The sequence below is a fragment of the Harmonia axyridis genome, chromosome 4 (assembly GCF_914767665.1).
Source record: "Harmonia axyridis chromosome 4, icHarAxyr1.1, whole genome shotgun sequence".
Classification (NCBI taxonomy): domain Eukaryota; kingdom Metazoa; phylum Arthropoda; class Insecta; order Coleoptera; family Coccinellidae; genus Harmonia; species Harmonia axyridis.
Genome location: NC_059504.1, coordinates 32,924,604 through 32,948,099, shown reverse-complemented (window position 1 = coordinate 32,948,099; position 23,496 = coordinate 32,924,604). Strand labels below are relative to the sequence as shown.

Below are 23,496 nucleotides of genomic sequence, written 5' to 3'. Positions count from 1 at the left end.
GCAATATTTGAAAAAAAAATCATAGTGATATCTCATAAAATATCAGTTTGGTGAAATTTCAATTAACGTCATTAAATTCTACGTAAAAAATTGCTACGTAAATATTTTTACAGAAATACAAAATCTTCCACAAAAACAAATTTCAGAATTGCAGCTACGCCCTAGATTGGTATACTCGTAATAACATCCCAGTATAATGGGATGTCCTCAAAGCAAGCTTGTTAAATTCAACTTAAATCACGCAAGAAGTTTCAAATTATGTCGAATATTATTCATTTCCGGTACTCAAGCTCAGTATTCGACTGTATGAATTCAATTGGCTAAAACATGGTAATACAATTGAGTTAATATTTCGTTCACTCCAGTAAGGTGTAAGATCTACTTCAGAAGCTTTGACATCGAAAAAATTTCCAAAATGGAGAGTCAGTCATTCAAGGTGACATTTGAAAAAGAAATAAAAGGGAAAATGAGGAAGTGTTGGGTTGAACTTATACCAGATGATCAAAAAGAAAAAGCCGTTGAAATTTTCAAAAAAATTTTTGCAGCTGATGAGCCCTTGTGTAAAACAACAAGTGAGTTTTCATAAACTATTTATCAAAAATATGATTCACGAATCCTCGATTGAATTGAAAAAAAAACAAACAAATTTAAACACTCATTGTACATTCGGAATGATCTTTTTTAACATTATTTTTAGGTATTTTGTATCTAACAAAATATACTAAATGCAATCCACATTACTAGAACGAAATTCATTAAGTGAAGATATGCTTGTTTTTTGCTTTTCAGTGGGGTTATTCTGCCGATAATTATTTATTAAACAATGAATATTGTAGTTTCATGTTTCATTGAAGAATGTTCGTACAATGTTCGAATGTTCCTATAACAATGGTAGCTTTTGAGATGAGATCAAAACAAGAAAAGAGTTGGAATATTTTCGAAAAATATGTAGATTTTAGCAGAAAACTGATATTGGGATGACACTTTATTATATGCAATTAAGCTCATTTCTGTTGAAGCTTTCAGTTTTATCCAAAGTTGTAGTACATACATACATTCTAGAGAGGAAGTACCGAAAACATCGGAAAAACTGAACATTCCGCTTATGGTGGCGGTTGAAATTTTTTGTTCATAAGTTGACAAAACTCTCCTTCGTTCCTCATACACCTGCATTCTGACTTTTGTATGTTCATTCGTTCATTGCTTCCTTATGTCAGTTTTTGAGCGTGCTTTGCGATTTTAATGTATACATTCAGGCTGATTAACTTCTACGGCCTATTAGACTTTTAGTGAAGAATAATCATAATTTTGTGCTGAAAATTTGCAAGTTGAAGTTTGGGACAATGATTTATCTCCTTAAATTATTTTCAGATCTCTCACAACTTCCGGTTATACCGGAAACATTCTACAACGTCCTTATCAGGGCAGGCGCGAGTAATTTTAGCGCCTGAAGCAAAGAATTTTTTGGCGCCCTTACTGAAAAAGCATCAATAACAACATGCCTCCCCCGAAAAAAAACAATACCTCCTTCAATGATAACACAGAACTTTCTTCTTCCAATGAAAAATCTTGCAATTGTGTTAAAAAAAATTTAATTCTAGTTAAACATTGTTCCGCTGAAAACATTTGGTATTTAACAGTAACTAGTTTGGGATGCAAAATCGTAGGTATTTTCCATATGTTGAATGTAAAAACATAGGCGGAGGTAATGTTGTTTTTCGTCTTTGTGAAATACATAATGATTGTATCCTTCTTTCAATGAGGATAATAGAAAATTCTATTTATATTGTTTAGGCTGCCATGGGATATTTATTATACAGGCGGCTTAGTAAAGTCCATTTGAAGATTTATATCGTAGGAGAAATAGACAAACGCAGCGGAGTTTTTATGAATCAATTATGAAATATGAAAAGGCATCCAGCAAACTAGGCCGAATTGCGCTTGAAACAGTCGTTTCACTGTTTCACCCCTAACGCCGGCCCTGGTCCTTATTTCAAATGGCACACCCATTATATCATTGCACCATTAGATAGCATTTTGATGACAATTTCAGCAATATACCTTGGCTAAAAACTCAACGGTTCATGAGTTAATGGGATTATTATGAAAAAAATGGTTGCGACGAGGACTCATACTTTTTTTTGAATATTTCTGCATAAAAAGTTTTTTTCGAAAAAACCTTTTCCATTTTCGATTCTGCAAATATGAAGTATTATGAGACCATTTTCGATTTGGAGCAAAAATGAACAGAGTGTTCATCAGAAGATCATGAACTTGGATAACTCAAATTCATCAAAATTCAAGATTTTCAAATTAGAACCTACATTTTTTATTATTTCAGTCAATTCTACATATAAAGAGATGGGTGGTTACATAATTGAACCCCATACTTGAAAAGAATACTCCAAGAACTATCGGGGATGAACTTTAAATGAGGAAAACCCGCAATTTATGACTGAGTGGAATTGTCTGTGTCTTCCGGAAAACACAGAAAGAAACATAAATTCGATGTTGGAATTTGACATCTCCTGAATTGTAATTAAGATGCAAGGATTTTCTATGCATCTCAATTGTAATTAAGATGCATAGTATCCCTGGTGTGTGTACTGATTCGATTTTGTTTCAGACTTTTTGAGATATTCTACCTGTTACTTTGGTGTTCTGTTTACAAGAGTTCTGTAAGGTGGCGCTCTTCAGAATTGTTCGAATTTCCGCTATCTGTCTTGCTCCGTTTAACAATGAAATTATGATTTGAGACACTACAAACTTCCACAATAAATTACAATTCACTTCATCTCGAATTTTTAATGAAATGAATGGAATATAACGGACGGTATTGTTCTATTCAGAGAAGATTTTCACCGGCATACAATATAATAGTATATTATTCAAGAGCGGTAATTCATTACTCACGCAGATGAAGTAATTCATCAAGTGAGTTATGACTATTACCGCAAGTTGAATACCTACTATACTTTATCTACGACTATAACAATGAATACTAAAATTTTAGATAGAGAAAGAACTTTATTGACAAACCTCGATAGTTACCAATAAACGTCAAAATTGTCAAAGTGTCCTTTCTTCCCTCAAAAACAATAATGGAATGTTCCCTTTCGGCCAACCTAAGATTCATAGAATAGATTTTCTATGCATTTTAGGGCAATCGAATAGATGCACAGAAGTATAGAAGCATAGAGCCGTCTTTTCCGATTTATTATAGTGAGTTATAGCAGTGAGTAACTATAACTCACGTTGTTTGTTAATAGATTCTATTAATTGCTCAAAAGCAATTGAATAATGAAGATATAATTCAATAGGAGTAGATAAAATATGATTATTCTATACTCAAAGGTCACACGAGAGTCGAGAATCGGGAATCGCGGGAAATGTCAAATACCTATGAACGCTGTATGCGCCATCTGAAACAGAAGCGATCACTCCAAATCAAGTAGGTATAAATCTGAAAAATCTCCTGTTTTATCTGAAAGTTCTATCGGTATAAGTAGACACAACAGGTTTTCTATGCATCTCAATTGTAATCAATTGTTTGTAATTGAAAATTTTATTGGTTTATGGATTTCTCAACAATCCCAACGATTAATTAATTACTAATAACTAAGAGTTGAACTCTAACAAATCAATGAGGGCATTTATGCACGTTTCCTAAGAACAAACACTAGCAGGCCAACTGTTAACTAAGAACTAAGGGCTCAGGTAAAATATAGAAGTGCGCGTGCGCTGCATAGAATTTCAGTATTAACGAGTACCAGTTTCTATCATTTTATGTTCTTAATTCGTGTTTATCGATGAAAAGTGTTAGGTGTATTTGAAAAAATTAAATTGAATTTTTCCTAATAAATATCAATGTCAAAAATCAAGGTATAGAACAAATAGAAAGTAGTTCGAGCACGTGCGCATGCCTTAACTAAGAACTAACAAGAGAGTGCATAAATGCTACTGAATTCTTAGGTTTAGTTCTTAGTTCATAGTTCTTAGTCTTTAGTTCTTAGGACTGGTGCATAAATCCACCATTAGTTCTTAGGTACGGTATCAACAAGGTATCAAAGTTTCATCATGTGTTTCATCTAGTAGTCTAAAAGCATTGGCTTTTAGACTACTAGATGAAACACATGATAAGAAAATCTGCAGTCAAATAACTGGAATAACCCTAGCTGTCCATTGGGACAGCTAGGGTTATTCCAGTTATTTGACTGCAGATTTTCTTAGCCCTTACGCTACGTATACTCACAACTGTGAGTGTCTTATTTTCACTGGATATAAGATCGAAAATAAAGTTATTTCGTTTTTGATCCTGCATCACATTATTGTGAGTGTTTCTGTCAAGTGTTGCGTATGCATTTTACTAGGAAGTCGGTGTTTATGTTCATTCACGTACAGGTTCACGCCTCTGTGATTATATGTTTATACCCTGTAGCTTACAGAATAAACCATTTTATTATTATTATTATCCCAGACACTGTGAAGTTGTGTATGTTCGCGTCCCTGTTGGAAATGGCATCAAGAAGTAGGCACATATTGAAAAATTTTTTTTTTGTATTTAAAACAATGCAAAATTGTTGAGGATGCCCCATAGTTTTATTTTAAAGTTTGATAATAAAATTTAAATAATTACTTCACGTACTACAGTAGAGTTCTGAAAGAGTAACACAATTGTGAGGGTCAGGAGTGTAAAAAAATTAATAGGAGTCTGTCGTAGTGTTGGTTTTTACCAATTCAAATTTCTTAATTTTTTTCACAGAACGAACTGAAAAAGTCGATCTTAATAGATTGGCGAATAATCCTGATGAATTATTCGAACTTCTGGACGAGATTGGTTCAGATTTTGAATTAGAAGACGATGACGACGATGATGATGGTGGTGTTGATTGGAAACCATGTTTTGACACGAATAAATCCTCCTCTGATGAAGATGAGGATTTGTTCGTTTCCAAACATGGTTCCCAATTAACTCTTTCTTAAGAGTGATCGAAGAAAGTGATGTACAACCCGAATTGCGCACATGTTCTTCTTCCAGAAGTATTGCAACGTTTTCGTGGAAGAAGTCTAAGTTTAGAAGTTCAAGTTTTTCTGCAGAAGAACTAGTCAATCCATCTGAAGTTATATCTGCATGGAGTTATTAATTACCCCCCCCCCCCCATGAATATCGAAACCCTGAAAAAAAGTTACCCAACGTGGTGCACATAAAATATTTCATGCAATAATTTCAAATTGGTATTTCCGAAATATTGCAAATTATTGGTTTTGAATCGTTACTACCCCCCCCATGAAAAATAGCTATATCCGCCCTTGTCCATAGAAGGGTAGATATTAATTCCCCTTGGGGTGGCTTTAAAGGAGGTGTTTTGATTACCCACCTGTGATTCAGGTATTCTGGTCCATTCAGCTGATGACCGTCTTAGTTCACCTCTTGCCTATTGACTGCCATTCGACCGAAACATGTGCTATCAAAGGCCCCAGATATATCTAGGAAGGCACACATTGCGATTGCGATTTCTTTGTTATGCAGAATACTCTAGACGAAATTTTTATGAAGTGGTTTGTTCTCCGGATTCTTCGTTCTTATGTTGTTATCTACCACTTTCTCGTTTTCAGTAGGAAAGTTGTTAGGCAAATAGAGTGGAAGATCGGGAATCAGTCCCATCTTTCTTCCCTATTTTTAGGATGAAAGTTACTGTAGTCCCTCTTTATATTATAAGGTATATGAACAAGTGCTAAAAAGCTTCTTGTAATCTTCAGGGGATGAAGGAGAACTTCCACTATTCCTTTCAGCAGGAGTACTGGTAATATTCCATCTACTCCTGGTGATACGTTTGGAAAATCTTTATTGTCAATTCCAACGGTTGGTTTGTATTTGCTAAGCAATATTCCATTATTCCTTGGTAGGATTCTTGGTTTGAGTTGGTATGTCAATGTACCTGAGAAGTGTGTTTTGAGGAGAATAATTGATCGTTGCTCCTCTCCCGCATTGTATGATACGTCTGACTTCTTGAAGAACACCTTTTGCAATCTAGCCTCCTTGCTTGTTTGAACTTTCAAGAGTGGACAGCTTGAGTGAAACCCCTCTGGTATTGTCAAACTAATCAGTTCGACTCATTGTTCCAGATCGTAGAACAGGTGTTTTACCTCATTCTTTTGGATCTGTTTAAATTGTGCTTCAGATGGATCTTATAGACAGATCAATTTATATTTCTAGTATTTCTACTTGGGGACAAGGATATTATATATTCATATACGGTTCTGTATTTTCCAAGGGCTCTATTGGTGTATGAATAAACGAGCGGTAGGAAGCTTTTGAATTCTTGATTTTTTTCGTTGATTTGTGCTGTAAGTCTCCTACTTCCCTGCAAATACTTTTTCTCACACTCAAATGAATGCTCTCGATAACTGTTTATATTCATTATTTTGAATTAACACTTCTTAATGAAGGTTAATAATTCCATGAGTTTTTTTAATTTTATTATTATTATATATTATTATTAATACAGATGAATGGGATTGTTATATTTCTTAACAAACCTAGTGTAATGCTCTCACTCGCTCAGAATAATCTTTTTTGGTCTATTTATTTTTTTGAGATCATTGTGGTAGGTATGTTGTCTGGATGAATCTGTTACCCTGAAACCCATCCATGTATTCTGTTGTTTCAGCATCATTATCCTCGTCTAGGATGACTAGTCTTCATATAACACTTCTCATGTAAAGTCTAATTGTTTCATTTACCTAAATAGATTCGGACATTATCAAGTCATTGCCAAGAAGGAAAAACTCAATTTCCTCCTTCTCCAAGATGTACAGTGTACATCAAAAACAATATTTTCTCCAAAGCGGAGAGTAAAATAGTGTGGAAATTAATAATGAAAAATGTTGGTATCCATCACGCAATTTTCACACCATTTTCTAAGAGACTTGCATTCTTATCTGGACGCAATTATAATCGCGATAATTTTTTGAATAGTGAAAGATAAATATAGTGAATAGTCGCGACATTGAGAGGCTCTTATTTCTTATCTAATTAATATGAGACTAAGGTATTATTCTTTCGATAAAGTCTGAGTGGATAAGACGTTTTCTGAACTTCAAGACCAAAACTGAAAGTACAGAAATGGAAAAACAAAACATTAATTTATCATTCAATAAAGAAGTGAAAGGTGAGATCAGGAAGTTTTGGGTGCAAATCTTGTCAGAAGATCAAAAAAAGGAAGCCCTTGAAATATTTCGAAGATATTTTGTACGAGATGAACCCTTGTGTAGATGCTTGGGTGAGTTTGATATTATAACATTTTTAGCAAATTTACATCATCAAGCATGAAGCTGGAACTAAGTTTTAGTCAATGCTCTTAAGAACTTTAAAATCATAGTCTTCCAATATGAAACATCGATTAGAATATATTTCTGAATTTAGCGTTAAGTATAGTACAGGGATCTGTTAATTTTTAATTTTGTGTTCGGATAAAAATGTTTTTGGAATCAAAATGATCTGAATTCTCCTCCATTATATCATGAAATTATCCAATTTCCTCCTTAAATTTTTTATTATTCGTCACGATTAAATCAGTACAAATTGTAACGCACCTCAAGTAGTATTAATATTTCACCAAAATTCAACTAGTGAACTTCGTCTTCTTCTTAGTACATATGTCGTCTTCTTTCGAAGATTAACGATCATCACGATTATCTTCATTTTATTCATTACCGCTACTAGTAAACGAAGGTATCATTTTTAACGTCCTCTGACGTAGGTACATATTACATACGATACACTGGGTTCGCTGCGTCATATTTATAATATGATTTTTTCGCAACGAGGTTTATTTGTATGTATTTCGTAATGAAATGGAAAATAATAAAATATAGAAAATGAGTTCCAGTTGAAATTAAGTATAATAATAAAAGTACTATTTTATACACCTTAACTACCTGTTACCTGCCAAAGTAATCACAATCCAAACTCTATAGTCGCTAGTCGATTTAGCTGTGAAGGGGACATGTACTGAAAAACTTTCAGCTTTTATACAGGGTGTTTCATTGGTAAGTGTACATACGTTAACCTGAGGTAGAGCTATCCTAGACGAGTCTAAAAAACCTATATATGATAGGTCTAATCTTCCCCATAGCCGAGATACAGGGTGGTTTATGAAATCACCAATATTTTCCATTCATTATAACTTTTGAACCACCCAGTATATTTGGAACGAACAATTCATTCTATTAGGTCCTTCAATTGATCTTTAAACTTATTGAAAAAATCAGGTCCGTATTAGAAAAATATGGGAGTTTTCACAAGCTGAGATTCAACACCCTGTATAATGGAATATTGTAATTTGGTGGAAATATTCGGAAAGAGCAGAAATTTTTCAATGGGGATCAGTAGATTTTAATGTCCCGCACGTCATTCAAGTCATCGAAAATTTCTGCCAAAAATTTAGTTCAATAGCGGAATTTCACTCACCTCTCAGAAAAGTTGTACATTGAGATTAAATTAGAAAATTTTCTTCTGAATATTTGTATTTCTTGATATTCTGACAAATTTTCTTGAGTATTTTCCAGAAACGCATAGCTTGAGTTGTGACAAGTTAGCAACAATGAATAAATGACTAAACACAAATAAATGAACAAAAAAAAACACTCTAAAAGAATCGCAGATGTTGTTCGAAAGGACAATCGTTTTGTGCTCGATACACACTCTCACCCATTTCAAATTATGTCGAATAGCCTTTTCTATTCTGTCTGGATTATTACGGATCTTATTGCATGCAACTTTGATACGTTGTAAGAGAATTTCCTCACTTCATATCTCAGAGGAATACACCAAGGATTGCAAATATCCCCAATTGAAATAATCAACAGGATTAAAAATAGGTGATCTAGCGGGCTATGTCCACCTTTGCCTATCCACATATTCGGAATGTTAATTATAAATTGACGTGAAGTCCCATCATGCTGAAAATACATCCCTGCAATGTCCATATTTTGTTCAGCCCACATATCCGAATTCTTCAGATTGAAGACATTCCTCGTGAAAACGGCTCTTCAGCAGTTAATAAAATTCAATTGATTATTTTTGTTTCTTAAAATCCATCGACTCCAATCATATTTTCTAGAGTCGAAAAGGGTAAAGGTTACATTTCTTCAATCTACGCCATACAGTTACATGCCATACCTTCATAGCATGAACAATCCTCCTAGTGCTATCATTTCGAGAATGTCCACTTTCTTGGAAATAAATCAATTTTGATATTGAAAACTGACCATTTTCACGAATATAATCTCAAACCGAAATAGTTATTTATGATACAAGTGCAGAAGGCATTGATATCCTTCCACGAGTTCAAAATTCAAAAACGAGCCGCGAAGTGGCGAGTTTTTGAATGAACGAGTGGTAGAATGAGCCTTCTGTACGAGTATTATACATTATTTTCTCTAATTCATTGCATTCTTATTGAAATTAATGAAATCTTTCCATGAATATCATTTAGTGATTTTTGCATTGAAAAATGTCGGTTGACAGAACGGATTTCTTTAAGGCAAATTGATGAATTGACAGGTAAAGCAGTGGCGGAAAGTTCGGAGTGAGTACCAACATATAATAATAAAATATAACTATGAAAACTGTGCGTTTCTGATATATTCTCGCACTATTTTGTACTACAAGATGTGGAAGAATGAACGGAATAACCACAGAATTAGAGAAAAAAAGTTTCTCTAATTCTGTGGTTATTCCGTTCATTCTTCCACATCTTGTAGTACAAAATCGTGCGAGAATATATCAGAAACGCACAGTTTTCATGGTTATATTTTATTATTCTATGTTGGCACTCCGAACTTTCCGCTACGGCTTTATCTGTCAATTCATCAAATTGCCTTAAAGAAATCAGTTCTGCCAACCAACATTTTTCAATGCAAAAATCACTAAATTATATTTATGGAAATATTTCATTAATTTCAATGAAAATGCAATTAATTAGAGAAAATAATGTATAATACTCGTACAGAAGGCTCATTCTACCACTCGTTCATTCCAAAACTCGCCACTTCGTGGCTCGTTTTTGAATTTTGAACTCGTGGAAGAATATCAATGCCTTCTGCACTTGTATTATAAATAACTATTCTTGATGTGCTAATCTTCTATTAGGGAATATCGATTGGAATTCCCGTACAGCCGCTTTGCCGTCACAAAAACCATACATGAACTACATATCAGCATAATATTCTTGATTTGAGAATTCATGAGGCATTATTATGTTCGATTTCAATATCGAGAAGAAACCACAATACCTCAAAACAATGTCTATATCAGTTCCATCAGTTTGAAATTTTATGTCATAGATATTGTTGTAGCGTACTCGAATAAACACTTGTGGTATTCGACAAAACATAATTTCTCAAAATTTTAGTATTCAGTGAAAAATAATTGTCAGAATATCAGGATATGCAACTGAATTAATGTATTCAATCAGCGAAACAAGAAAATTTTTCAATTTAATCTCAATGTACGATTTTTCTGAGAAGTTAGTGAAATTCCGCTATTGAACTAAATTTTTGGCAGAAAATTTCGATCACTTGTATGTCGTGCGGGACATGAAAATATACTAGTCCCCATTGAAAATTTTCTAATACGGACCTGATTTTTTTAACTAGTTTAAAGATTAATCGAAGGACCTAATAAAGTAAATTGTTCGTTCCAAATATCAATAAAATATACTGGGTGGTTCAAAAGTAATAAGGAATTGAAAAGATTGGTGATTTCATTAACCACCCTGTATCTCTGCTATGGGGAAGATTAGACCTATCAATTATGGGTTTTTTGGAATCGTCTAGGGCAGCTCTACCTCAGATTAACATGTACCTATATGTACATTTACCAATGAAACACCCTGTATATTGAATCACAATAGGCTTTCATATGTAATTAGTGATATTTTTCAGAAATGATTGAGGATAAAGAGTCCATGGAATACTTTACAAGGTTTTTGTGGTACGCAATAAATCAGAATTGCACTTTGGCCTGCTTCGTTGAACTGGAAGATGGACAGAACGAAATGGTAGCAGTTAATATTTGTTACCGAAATACAACCGTTAAAGAAATGGTGCAAAGAGCTGAGGTAGGTTTTGATAAAATAGGTATACTCAGAAATTGAAGTATAGTATATCCAAAGTCATTTGGAGGAAGCTGAATATTTCGATTATACAAGGGTTCTCTTAGTTTCCAGAAATTTCTTTAGGGCCAGTGAATTTATTGCCTAACAATACTTTCAAATGAACCCCGGTATTTAGCGGATCGCGGTATCCACTCCAAAGAGACAAGTATGGCCAAGCGTTTTTATGGACTAGTTCAAGTGACTTCGGATATACTATACAAGAATAATGAATTTTTTTGCTTCAATTTTTGTTCCCTGAATATTATGCTAACTTTGATAATTACAAGATCAGCAAAAATTCAATTTGGCTCAATTTCTAAATCGAAGATGTTTGAAAATTTTCGCTCTCAAAAGTCGGGCCTGGAACCACGCCTGCGCATAACAGAAACCAACGATTTTGTTGAGGGTGCCTCAGGGAACAGTGTTGGGGCCATTGCTGGTTTCGATATACATGAATGACATTCTTCAGCTGAAAAACATCCCTGGTATGGCAAAATTATTTCATATGCCGACGATACTGCCATTGTTTTTATAGGTGATCCATGGGATACACTTTATAGAACTGCCGAGAAGTGTATGGCTGATATCTATGGATGGCTGGACATCAATTTGCTAACATCAAATTTCAATAAGAGCAAATTAATCACATTTTCCATTACCTGCGAGAACCAACCCGATGAAAATCTCCTATTCATTCACAATGAAGTGTGTAACCTTCAGGGGTGCACATGTCCATCTATTTTGAGAGTTGATGAGGTCAAATATTTAGGGGTGGTTATAGATAAATACCTAGGATCTAGACAAAATATACGCATGGTCTATTATTCTCTCGTTGAATCGATTCTGAGATATTGCATTTTTGTATGGGGAGGACTAACCGTAAATGCTAGAAGAAAATTGCAAACATCACAGAACGACTTGATCAAGATAATGCTGAGGAAGGATAGGCTCTATCCAATAAGGGATTTATATTGTGAATCCAAGTTGATGATGTTTTTTTAACATTTCTGACCATCCTACCTATATAGTATCATATATCATTTTGAAGGGAAAAAAATAACGAATTCAACGAGGTAATGATATATAGGGTGTTCCATTGAAAAAAATATAGGTTTGTGTTGACTCTTCAAAACCATACCCCAAAAAAAATTGAGTACGCCACTGGATTCTACGCAGAATTCTGATTCAGACGTAGTTTTCTGCTCAGCATTATTTCTAATAATTTCGGAGATAAAGAAGGGGTCCGAAAAGTATCAATTTCCAAAATCACCCTGTATCTTTTGAACGGAAACAGTTATGCAGAATCTGATTAGACCAACTTGAGTTTCACGAAAAAGTAGGACAGGAACGTGAAAACCGCAAGGCTCTATCTTAAGTAACAAGCGAGAAACCTGGCTGTCTCACCCAAAATGGGATGCACTGTACAATTAAAGTATAACATTACACTGGATATCATCATCGACGATCGGAAACTCATCTAAGCGCAATGCGCTTGTATTATGTAGTCCCCGCTCCCCGACGAAATTAAGCACCAAACCTATCTGAACAGAAAGTAGAAAAAAACAAAAAATACAGTTATTGGTGTGGGCGGTTCTGGGCGCAAAACAGGAGGAAAGATCGATATTTTAAAGAAATTCGCTCAATTTCACCGTTATCGCGAATCATTGAAAAAATCACGAGATCAACGAGTCAAAGGCAAGTCGGCCTTCCAATATGAGCACTTACACTTTCGATTTGGATCCTCTCATAGTTCTCATTTTTCTCACATACAGTGGAAGTTGCACACATGTTTACGTGCAGAGTTACGAAATTCTATATGTATAATATTTAAATATCCAGTTCGATTGTCGAGCAGTTTATGTAATTGGTTGATATCAAACGCCCTATTAATCTTGTATTCAGTTTCAGGAAGTTCCTGAAGGAATCAATAAGATTCTCGAAACACTCATGTACCTGAATAAGCTGAAGGATATTTCGCAGGAAATGAATGTAACGGAGTATTTGACATCAATAGGTTTGGTTGTGATTCCGGAATACCGAGGGTATAATTTAGGGCTGCAAGTTTTGGCTTCAAGGTCAGTGGTGTTTTATCAAGAAGGATTGTCATGATGGATTTTTTTCGATTTCCAGGAAAATGCTTTGTGAGAAATTGGGACTGAAGGCTTCTCTCACTACTTTTACGTCACCAGCGTCTCAACGTTTGGCCGAAAAGGGAGGATTTAAGGATATTGTTTCTCTAACTTACGACGAATTGGAGAAGATGAGACCAGCTTCCAAATTTCCAGACATCAATAAATACTCCAAACGTATCAGAAATATGTATATTTTATATGAATAATTGTTTTGAGTTTTGAGGGTATAAAAATGAATTTGTGATAGGGACATTGATTGCCTTATTGTTTTAATGTTTACTCTAGTGAGTATATGGAAAAAAACACTCCACATTTTTATAGTTTATTATTTCCTCTTTCAATGCGAATATCTCAAATCAAATTTAGCTAATGTACTTCGGTGGGACTCAAATAGATTTTATTCAATTTTTGTATATAGGAACGTGAACTCTGAAAATATACTATCAGGATAAAAAAAGGATTGCGTGGATTGCATCCACAAGAGACCATTTGACATTTGAATCTGAGTAAAGCGCTCTTTTGGTTAGAAAAGGGTTAAAAATTCTTAATGAATGATTTAGAGCTTTTTTCGAACTATTTATTCCTCTAATGTGACAATTACAATCAACGGGCTATTGGAACATTTTTCTTGAAAGTTTTTGAGGTTTTATCTTTTGTAATAATTGAACAGAAAGCTTTGAGAAACAAAGAGTTTCATTACTTAATTTGATAATACAAAAATAATTTCTAACGAGTTTGAATCCAGTGATATATAGAACATACGAGGTCTGGCTATTAAATAACGACACTGCGCGCCTGGAGGGCGCCGTAAAAGGTTTGAGGAAAAAACGAGTAGTGCTTTGGGTATCTACATATCTTGTCTAAGCACGTATAGTATATCCAAAGTCATTTGAACTAGTCCATAGAAACGCTTGGCCATAGATGACCTTTTGAAGTGGATACCGCGATCCGCCAAATACCGGGGTTTATTTGAATGTATTGTTAGGCAATAAATTCACTGACCCCAAAGGAATTTCTGGAAACTTGGACAATCCTTGAATAATCGAAATATTCAGATTCCTCCAAGTGACTTTGGATATACTATACCAAAACACGTTCTCGTCACTATTATTTTATTTGTGTAGTAGCGGTTTGAAACGAATGTGTTTTTTTCTCGTGCCGAAAACGATGTGTGACGAGAAACACTAGCAACGTAGCAATCTCAAATTTCTCGTTGAATTGAAAAAACTCCGATTGAGTACTATATAAATTGTTGCAAGAGGCCTATTATGAGGACAATTCTCTAACTCGTGAGCATGTTTTTGAGTAGTCTAAGAGCTTCAGTGAGGACCGAGAGAGCACTGAAAATGACCAACGCCCAGGTCGCTCTGTCACTGTTTCAACTCCGGGAACAGTGACCAAAATCATCCGAATTGTGCATCCGGATGCTCGTTCGATGATATGTACGCACAATTTGGTTGATTTTGGTCACTGTTTCCGGAGTTGAAAAAAATGACAGAGCGACCTGGGCGTTCGTCATTTTCAGTGCTCTCTCGGTCCTCACTGAAGCGCTTACACCACTCAAAAATTGGCACGCGAGAGAGAGAATTGTCCCCATAGGCCTCTTGCAACAATTTATAGCACTCAGTCGGAGGTTTTCAATTTAACTAGAAATTTGAGATTGATACGTTGCTCCTGTTTTTCGTCACACATGCTTTTCGGCACGAGAAAAAACTCGTTCGTTTGAAACTGCTACTGCACAAATACAATAATAGTGACGAGAACTTGTTTTGGTACGTGCATAGACAAGCACTACTCGTTTTTCCCTTACCCTTTTACGGCGCCCTCTAGGCGCGCAGTCTCGTTATTTAATAGCCAGACCTCGTATACATAGCATTAACCTTCAGTTTTTGAATATAAAGAGTTTTCCAATTACAGATTTCATTTTGATATTGAAGAAAAAAACGAATATATTCTAAGGAGCATCAATGAATGTCTATTTTATTTTAAAGACGAAAGTATGCCGTTAACGATCGAAAATATAAACCCAATGAGCTTCAGCCTACGGTTGCACTGGTTGCAACACCATATCGTTTTCAGAAATTTTCCATTATCAATTCGCACATTTGAAGCTGCATGTGATCAATAATTTGACGAATTACATCTTCAAGGTTTTGAACCGATGGTGGAGCATTGGTATAGACCTTATATTGCACGTGGCCTCTAAGAAAAATTTCTTGAGGTATTAAATCTCAAGATCTCGGTGGCCAATTGTGATTACCTCTTCGATAAATAACACGTCAAGGAAAATTTTGTCGCAAAATTGTGATTTTTTCGTTGCTTGTGTTGCATGCAGCGCCCTCTCGTTGAAAATAAACGTCGTACACATCAACATCTTCCAATTCCGGCCATAAATATGAATCATACCCCGATAGCACAATTCATTCGCCGTAACAGTTGCACCGGCCTCATTAAGTCAAGTCGCATTAAAAAGTGACACTTTGAGGATGGAGAGGTTTTTCAACAATCATTCCGAACCCCAAATACAACAAATATGCTCATCAACGTAGCCTCGGATGTGAAAATTGGCCTCATCACCGAAGATGTTTTTTTTGAAAAATTCATCATTTTGATGCATTTCAAGGACCCAATCAACGAAGATACGAAGTTGCTACAGATGGACCGGCTGGAGGTATTGAGTGAACAGAATTTAAAAAGACTTAAGACCTAAGTCCCTATGCAAAATACGGTGGAATGTCGTTTGTGGAATGCCTAATTCCTAAGATTGATGAAGAATCGACAAATATGAGTTTCGTCAACACTATATGCACACGGTTTCGATTCTTCCCATTACAAACTTGTCCCAACAGCTTAAATTTTTCCATCAGTTTCACTATTGTCGGCTGAGAAGTGCTTTACTTTTGACTACAAAATTTTCATCATTTTTGTAGTGAATTTTAACCATGTCAACGAGTTGCTGAAGCGTGAATCATTCTATTTTCAGTAAAGGCGTAGTTTTACTTGTAAAATGTCAAAATATTACAACTTCAAAGGTGACGGCTGCCCAGATATAGGGTTATACAAAATGAAACCTCTTATTGGAAAACCCTTTGTTGTGAACTTTTCTTGGTTATATTTTCAAAGGAAAAATCATCAATGGTGTTTTTTGTAGCGAAGCATCGTGAAATGTCCCACAATTCAATATAATAAGAAATTTGATGTCATCGTCATAGAAAAAGCTGCGGAAATAAAATGATGTATGGTATATCTAAAGTCCCTTGAACTAGTCCATAAAAACGCTTGGCTATACTTGTCTCTTTGGAGTGGATACCGCGATCCGCTAAATACCGGGGTTTATTTGAAAGTATTGTTAGGCAATAAATTCACTGGCCCTAAAGAAATTTCTGGAAACTAAGAGAACCCTTGTATAATCGAAATATTCAGCTTCCTCCAAGTGACTTTGGATATACTATACCAGTAATCTCTTGAAAATCCAAGAAGGCTGGTCCCTTCAAAAGTCACCAGTTTTTTCTTTATTCCTAGACATTATTATGTACAGGTATTCCGTTGATGCAGAATATAGCTTCTTAGACTAATCTGATTCGTCAAATTCTATCGGATCGTAAGTGCGTGTAGGCGAATTTTTTTCGTCAAGCCAAAAGATTTTACAATGAAAAAATTAAACGGGATTGACAAACTTACGTTAAATCTAGTCTTGATCGTCTGAATCCATTATTATCAGTTTAAAAAAAAATTACAGATATAAAATAATATATATATGAAATAATACGTTGCTATTTCACCAAAAAATTGCACAAAACGAATATTTTGTGGCAGTAACTACATATCATATAGGTTTTCCGATTCATTTTTGGTTGTTCACTCACAAAGATGAATATTTAAAAAATTTTCAAAGAAAAATCTTATGTAACGTTTTGACATACATTTGTAGAATCAGAAACAGAAAAAACGTTTGTAGTTTAGAGCTCTCATGAAAACTAAAAGGATATAGGATTGAAATTTGGTACAAAAATCGGTTGATATATCGCACCGACCCTCCTATATCAAGACACATTTTTAAAGCTGAAAATATTATTTGTAGAACACTCGAAACTTAAAACGTCTTATTTTAATCTAATCTATCAATGAATGGAATTTTGTTCTACAATTACACTTCAATAGAGGTACCTACTTCAAAAATACAGAAATATTACGTTAGAAAAATTGATAACAATACGATATGGAAATATGAAATCTATGAAGAATACATGTCGGTACCTATATAGGTAATTAGTTCTTGTTAAATGCTCAGGAAAAATCCATAAAATAATTTTTTTTTGCTAATGACAATTTCGCATGAAATTTAATGAAAAATGCCTATCCTTTATAAAAACAAATCATGCGATAGAATTATGAATTGTTTACCTGCCCACATATTTTGCGTGTTTCGTTATATTTAGACAATCAAGCCAGACGAGATCCCGCAAATATTATTTTTAAATGTAAAAAATGCTTAAATCAACTAAACCAGGGAGTGAGGTTAAGCGATTTGTAAGTAAGCAACAAAACAAACACCTATGCGATTCAAAGCGGTCTCAATCGACAGTCAAACCTGTTTCCAATTCAACAATAATTACATCCAACCCAAGCAATTAAGAATTTGTGAACGAAAAACATAAAAATTCCGATTTATGTCTAGAGATTTCCTGGAAAAGTCTGGAACTAATTTTCCGCTTTGAATCAGGTAGCCCAACCTAGTCAACAATACTTCTCCGTCTGAAAATCAATTTGGCCAGCACATGCGTGCACTCAAGAAATAACACTGCGAAGTTGTGAAGTCTGTCAAAAGTACCGAGAGGTTTGTATATGTGCGGTAACAACTTCTATGAGTCCCTTTGAATATCGAATATCGATCATTTTTATATTGTTTGTGATAACTGTCAGGTAATTTCGGAAATAAACATATTGCCAACAGCAATTCGCGACGAAAATGTAATTGATTCAGTCGAAAACCCAGCTGACTTTCAGTTGTTTTGACTGTCATCCAACCCCTTTTCAAAAGATATCGAACTATGCTTTTTAAACGTGTGTTAATCAGTGCTACATTACCGGGTGACCAAGAATAGACTCGAAATCGAACAAAATCCACCTGGTTACGAAGAGAAACTTCAAATATGTGAGTATCGATTCGTAAAATCTTATGTTTCCTTCTTGAGAATTCTCATTGTTTATCTTTATATAACATCGAATTGAAGACGGTAAGTACTCATTAAAAAATTGATGATGGTTGCTGGTTGACACGACCGTTGGGTTTTGATGAGACCATCAATTTTTAATCTGCCTGCCAGCCGCATTGTATCTGTTTGACATGCTTTTTTTATTTGTCGTATATCAGTCCACTTGCCTGTTGTTTCAAGTTTTACGTGCTTAGTCGATGTAGTAAATTTGTGACCTAGATAATTGTAATTGCCATTTTAAACGTTATTAATTCAGATGGCAGAAGCATCGAATCGGAAATTCAGCTGATTTGGAGGTCAAGGTTGTTGAAGGGGCGGTCTCTTGCTACCCTCATGCAGTTTCGCAGACACTCTTCACCTAGCATGAAAATACTCTTTGCTGGTTGTACGTTGGATGCCAGTCAAGCATAAAAATGCACTTACTGGCACCAACAAAAAATTACAATTCAACTATGTACATGGAAATATAAACGAAAACGATGTTTTCGATCCTTTTAAGTCATATTATCCCGAAAGTTAAGGGTTAATGTAGAGCGAATAATTTCCATTATTTGCACATTACTTATTGAAAATTTGATTTTATTTATGTATTATTTTGTGCGCTATTGTTCTTCAGAGGGCTTTATCGCTGAAAAACAATCACAATCTCACATAATAGGTATCTTTAATTAAGTAATATATCAACAAAATAGAATGTATGGGTTTATTATTATGGGAAACATTTTGAGTACTTAAGTCAGTATAAACCTTGCGCGAAGTTCATGTACATGTTCATACATACTTATATTGAGGTTTCACTTATGTATACAGAGTATATTGTAGCCATTATTCTAAAGGTGTCTTCAGATTTCTTCTGTTTTTCATTGTTTCAGAGACGCGATAGTCAATTTTTTTTATGGACGCCATATTGGTTCTCCTTATGGGATAATAAAGAAAAAAATTACGAATTAAACAATATATCACACTCTACAAAAATATCGAGTCTGGCTACGCAAATTCGAATTTCCTTTTTATTTTTTTGTTTAAGTAGTAGGTATATTTCACAAAACAAAAATGAACTGAGAGCACCTTCCTTTTAATTACATCTCCATGAATGTCCAATTATAATACGGTATGACTTTGAAGTAAGACATACATATATAAGTAGAAACGTTCGAATGGGAATATTATAATAATAATCCCCTTTCATCTTTTTTGACCTAAATATCCCATTCTCCAGCAAATAACATTATGCACTAAAAATGGAAAATTAAAATTATCGTTGATAAATGAATACAAGCATTTCTATATGGTATTGTATTCTGAACACGAATATCCCTGATACGACGCAATATCTCATTGAGAAAAATATGCTTTCATCATATTTCTTTCATAATCACTGATTAAAATATTTCCATTGGTATACACTTCAGTAAAGAATTATGAATAACAGAATGAAAATGGTGCAAATTTAAGATATTACTCTGTCTTAAATTATTTTCAGCGATTGGTTTATTCCATAATGGAAATTCGGAGACAAAAAATATCTTTTTTAGTCGCTATTGAGAGGATAATCTTATTTCTGAGATTATACATAATTTTGCAATATGAGTTTATCCCAGTGTAGTAATGAACTTTTCGAAATTTCATTGGAATTTCGATTTGGAAGCGATGCCCGAATATATTCAATTTTTAATGAACTAGCCCTTGAAAGGTTATAACTAAGACGCCTTGAGTGTTCTTCTGAAATTTGTTGTCATTCATAACCTTTTGAATCATCTGATGCAAAAATCACTTTGCTCTTGTCAAACGTAATTTCCGAAAAAAAGGATTGGATATCGAGCTGTATAAGGCAAAGGATGATTTTTGATCAAAACTGTTCTATAATCACGGGATCAACACAGAATTCTCATCATTCTCTGAATAAATTAATTATAAGTGAAATAGGTTGTGCGGCAGCAGCCTTAGGATGATATTTTTTTAGTCTTTCAGATGTTTGTCTGTATTTTGGAATTCACGAATGAATGATTCATCTTGAAATTAGTAATTTATTTCTTGATGGTGTATATGAAATTCCTAGTATTATATTTATATTCCCCAGAGAAATCACCAGAATTCGATTATTCAAAAATCAAAATAATTATTTGGTACAACTGTCCTCTATACTCAGGAGGATTTTGAAAATCTGTCATTTAGTTCACAATACTCCATATCATGTGTTCATCACTTGCATGTTTTGCAATTTTATAAGAACTTTGTAATGAATACCTATATCTTATGGGATTTTTCAATAATAATCAGATTTGTGGAAATGAATTTGTGGTCAGAAATATTACAAATATTGTTTTACCATTGAAGATAATTGTTTGGAGAAATTAAAAGAGAAATCTGTAATGCATAAGGTTCATAATAGTCATAGCGGTTTTTCCACGATCTCATCAATTTTGAGTGTTTGTTCCCTGAACAGAGCGCTGTATCTTTTCGTCATGATGTCTGTATTTCTCGAATTAGAGTAGATTGGAATCCCGAATACTGTAATGTTCTTGATAATTCAAAAACTTCAGATAAGGTTGAGATGAAAATTTGCATTGTAAAAAAAAACAATTCCACTATTCATCGAAATTTTCATGTTGATTGCGTAACTAAAACTAGAAAAAATTCGAAATGTATTCTGAAAAAATATTTTCTGTGAAAATGGATCCGTTCAAGTTGAGATTTTCATGTGGATAAATGAAAAATTATTCTTTCAAATTTCGTGTAGTTTGCTTCATCAGATCCATGAAAAATTCAAGCGGAATATTGAAAAAAACCAAATCTGACTGGTGAAATGGCGTGAAGGTGTAAATCAACAATTTCAAGCTTTATGTTGAATTTTATGGTGAACGCATTGTCAGAGCCACAGAAAATCCAAGCAGAATATCGAAAAAAATTCCTGGTATTTTTTCAACTACAGATCTGGCTATATTGGAATTCAGTTTGTATGTCTGAAATTTTCAATCGAATGTTCATGGAAGATCGTATCACTAGAACCGCTCGAAAAAACAAAAGTGATGCGATAGTGATATTTCTAACTATTACATCAGTTTCTGTGGATACTAGAATATACCTACAGCATTACAATAAAAAATTGTACTAAGTATACTTTTTTACTTAATAAGTGAGTAGTTTTGTTGATGAATATATCGCAATTTTCTTATTGTCTGTTCTCAATTTTTGTGGAATTAAATGTATTATTATATAGACTTGAGTGATTTAGCACTCGGAACAAGACCTACAGCCTTGGCAACAGATACCGTTGTTGTTTAATTTATCCAGAAAGCGATAAAAAACAATGTTCTGATGTGATTACTTATATTATTTGTTGGCTGAATGTATTATTTTGGGAGGACCTTACTTTGGGAGCGATACAAGAATTTAGAATGAAAAATATATATGTACCTATTTTCTACTTCTATATCGAATTAGTATTTTTTGTTTTGCCTTTCCGTTCATATTCGGAATTATTGAAGCAGAATAGTTATTCATAATACAAGTGCAGAAGGCATTCATATTCTTCCACGAGTTCAAAATTCAAAAACGAGCCACGAAGTGGCGAGTTTTTGAAAGAACGAGTGTTAGAATGAGCCTTCTGTACGAGTATTATACATTATTTTCTCTAATTCATTGCATTTTTATCGAAATCAATGAAATATTTCCATAAATATCATTTAGTGATTTTTGCATTGAAAAATGTTGGTTGGCAGAACTGATTTCTTTAAGGCAAATTGATGAATTGACAGATAAAGCCGTGGCGGAAAGTTCGGAGTACCAACATATAATTATAAAATATAACCATGAAAACTGTGCGTTTCTAATATATTCTCGCACGATTTTGTTCTACAAGATGTGGAAGAATGAACTGAATAACCACAGAATTAGAGAAATTTTTTTCCAAACTTCTTGGAATTCTATATTTATTTCATTTCGTCTGAATTTCTGTTTTGTTCGAATGAAACGGCGCATATCACGATTCGTTTCATTATTGAATACACGACAATAGTGTTAGTTGATGCCAGCTATCAAATTCAGGGACATTTTTCATTCCTGCGAATGTGCACTCGAATTTCATAATTCTATCAATGGTGTTTTTATCACGTATTATTTCGTAGATGTTACTATATCGCTGAAATTTTGAATTTTTCTGTTGCAGTATGTAAGGTTTTATAACTTTAATTTGTGAATAATATGCAAATATTGAATTGATCACAATATTCTTTCAAAGTACAGGAGACTTAGTACTGAAAATTCAATAAAAAGAAAACGTCAGTTCTAATATAAATCAATGCTAGAGATTCATTAATTTTTGAATTTTCATTAGATATGGATGAAAATGGGTGAGATTAAACATGCTTAAACATTTAACTGTGATGGCTAGTTCGAATTCAGTCCACATTCAATGCAAAAAATATTTTCAAAAAGTTCAAAGTTCAAAAAGTCTGTCCATTTTTTCTTCACTAGGTTGACATTACTGTATAGTTACTTCCGCGCATATTGAGTAATCTATCATTCAGTTTACAGTGTTTCAATTTGTCAGATCATCACAGGTTAGGTTTTCTTTTGAATTTTGCATTGCATTTTGCAATTTCAAGCTCTATGCGGAATTTTACAAAACCGACTCAGTTGAGATTTTGAATGTAAATATAAAATAGCATTTTCAAGCATCGTAGGTAATTTCAAACTGATCACAAGCATAACCATATTTCTAGAAGAATATTGGAAAATAAATACCCAAAACAACAACAAAATGTTCTGGTTGAGATTTCGATTTCGAGTGTAATATATTATGTAGAGTAATAATTTCAAGCATTGTGTAAAATTTCTTGTTGATAGTGTGATTTGAACCAAGGAAAATTCAGGCAGCAGAATATAAAAAAACCTATTGTTTCGGTGACAACCGAACTGACCGAGTAGAAATTTTGCTTCTATTTGGGAATTAACAATTTCCAGCTTCGAGCAAGTTTTCGTGCT

General features: G+C 33.9%; 2 protein-coding genes across 3 annotated transcripts in view; both read left to right on the top strand.

Annotated features, from left to right (window-relative positions):
* Positions 1 to 325: 325 nt before the first annotated feature.
* LOC123678489 lies at positions 326 to 13,610 on the top strand. Of its 2 annotated transcripts, none has more exons than XM_045615531.1 (4): positions 326 to 572; positions 10,951 to 11,126; positions 13,065 to 13,237; positions 13,293 to 13,610. In XM_045615531.1, the coding sequence occupies exons 1-4, from the start codon at positions 416 to 418 to the stop codon at positions 13,498 to 13,500; spliced, it is 714 nt and encodes a 237-aa protein (XP_045471487.1). In that variant the 5' UTR covers positions 326 to 415; the 3' UTR covers positions 13,501 to 13,610. The 2 variants fall into 2 exon arrangements, with proteins under 2 accessions (XP_045471487.1, XP_045471486.1); XM_045615530.1 differs by lacking the exon at positions 326 to 572 and adding an exon at positions 6,522 to 7,283.
* A 4,504-nt stretch (positions 13,611 to 18,114) lies between these two features.
* Positions 18,115 to 23,496, top strand: part of LOC123678486 (nuclear receptor coactivator 7) — a 275,490-nt gene continuing 270,108 nt past the window's right edge. The window contains exon 1 of the mRNA XM_045615528.1: positions 18,115 to 18,449. The gene's annotated coding sequence lies outside the window, so the exon portion shown is untranslated. The remainder of the gene's footprint in view (positions 18,450 to 23,496) is intronic.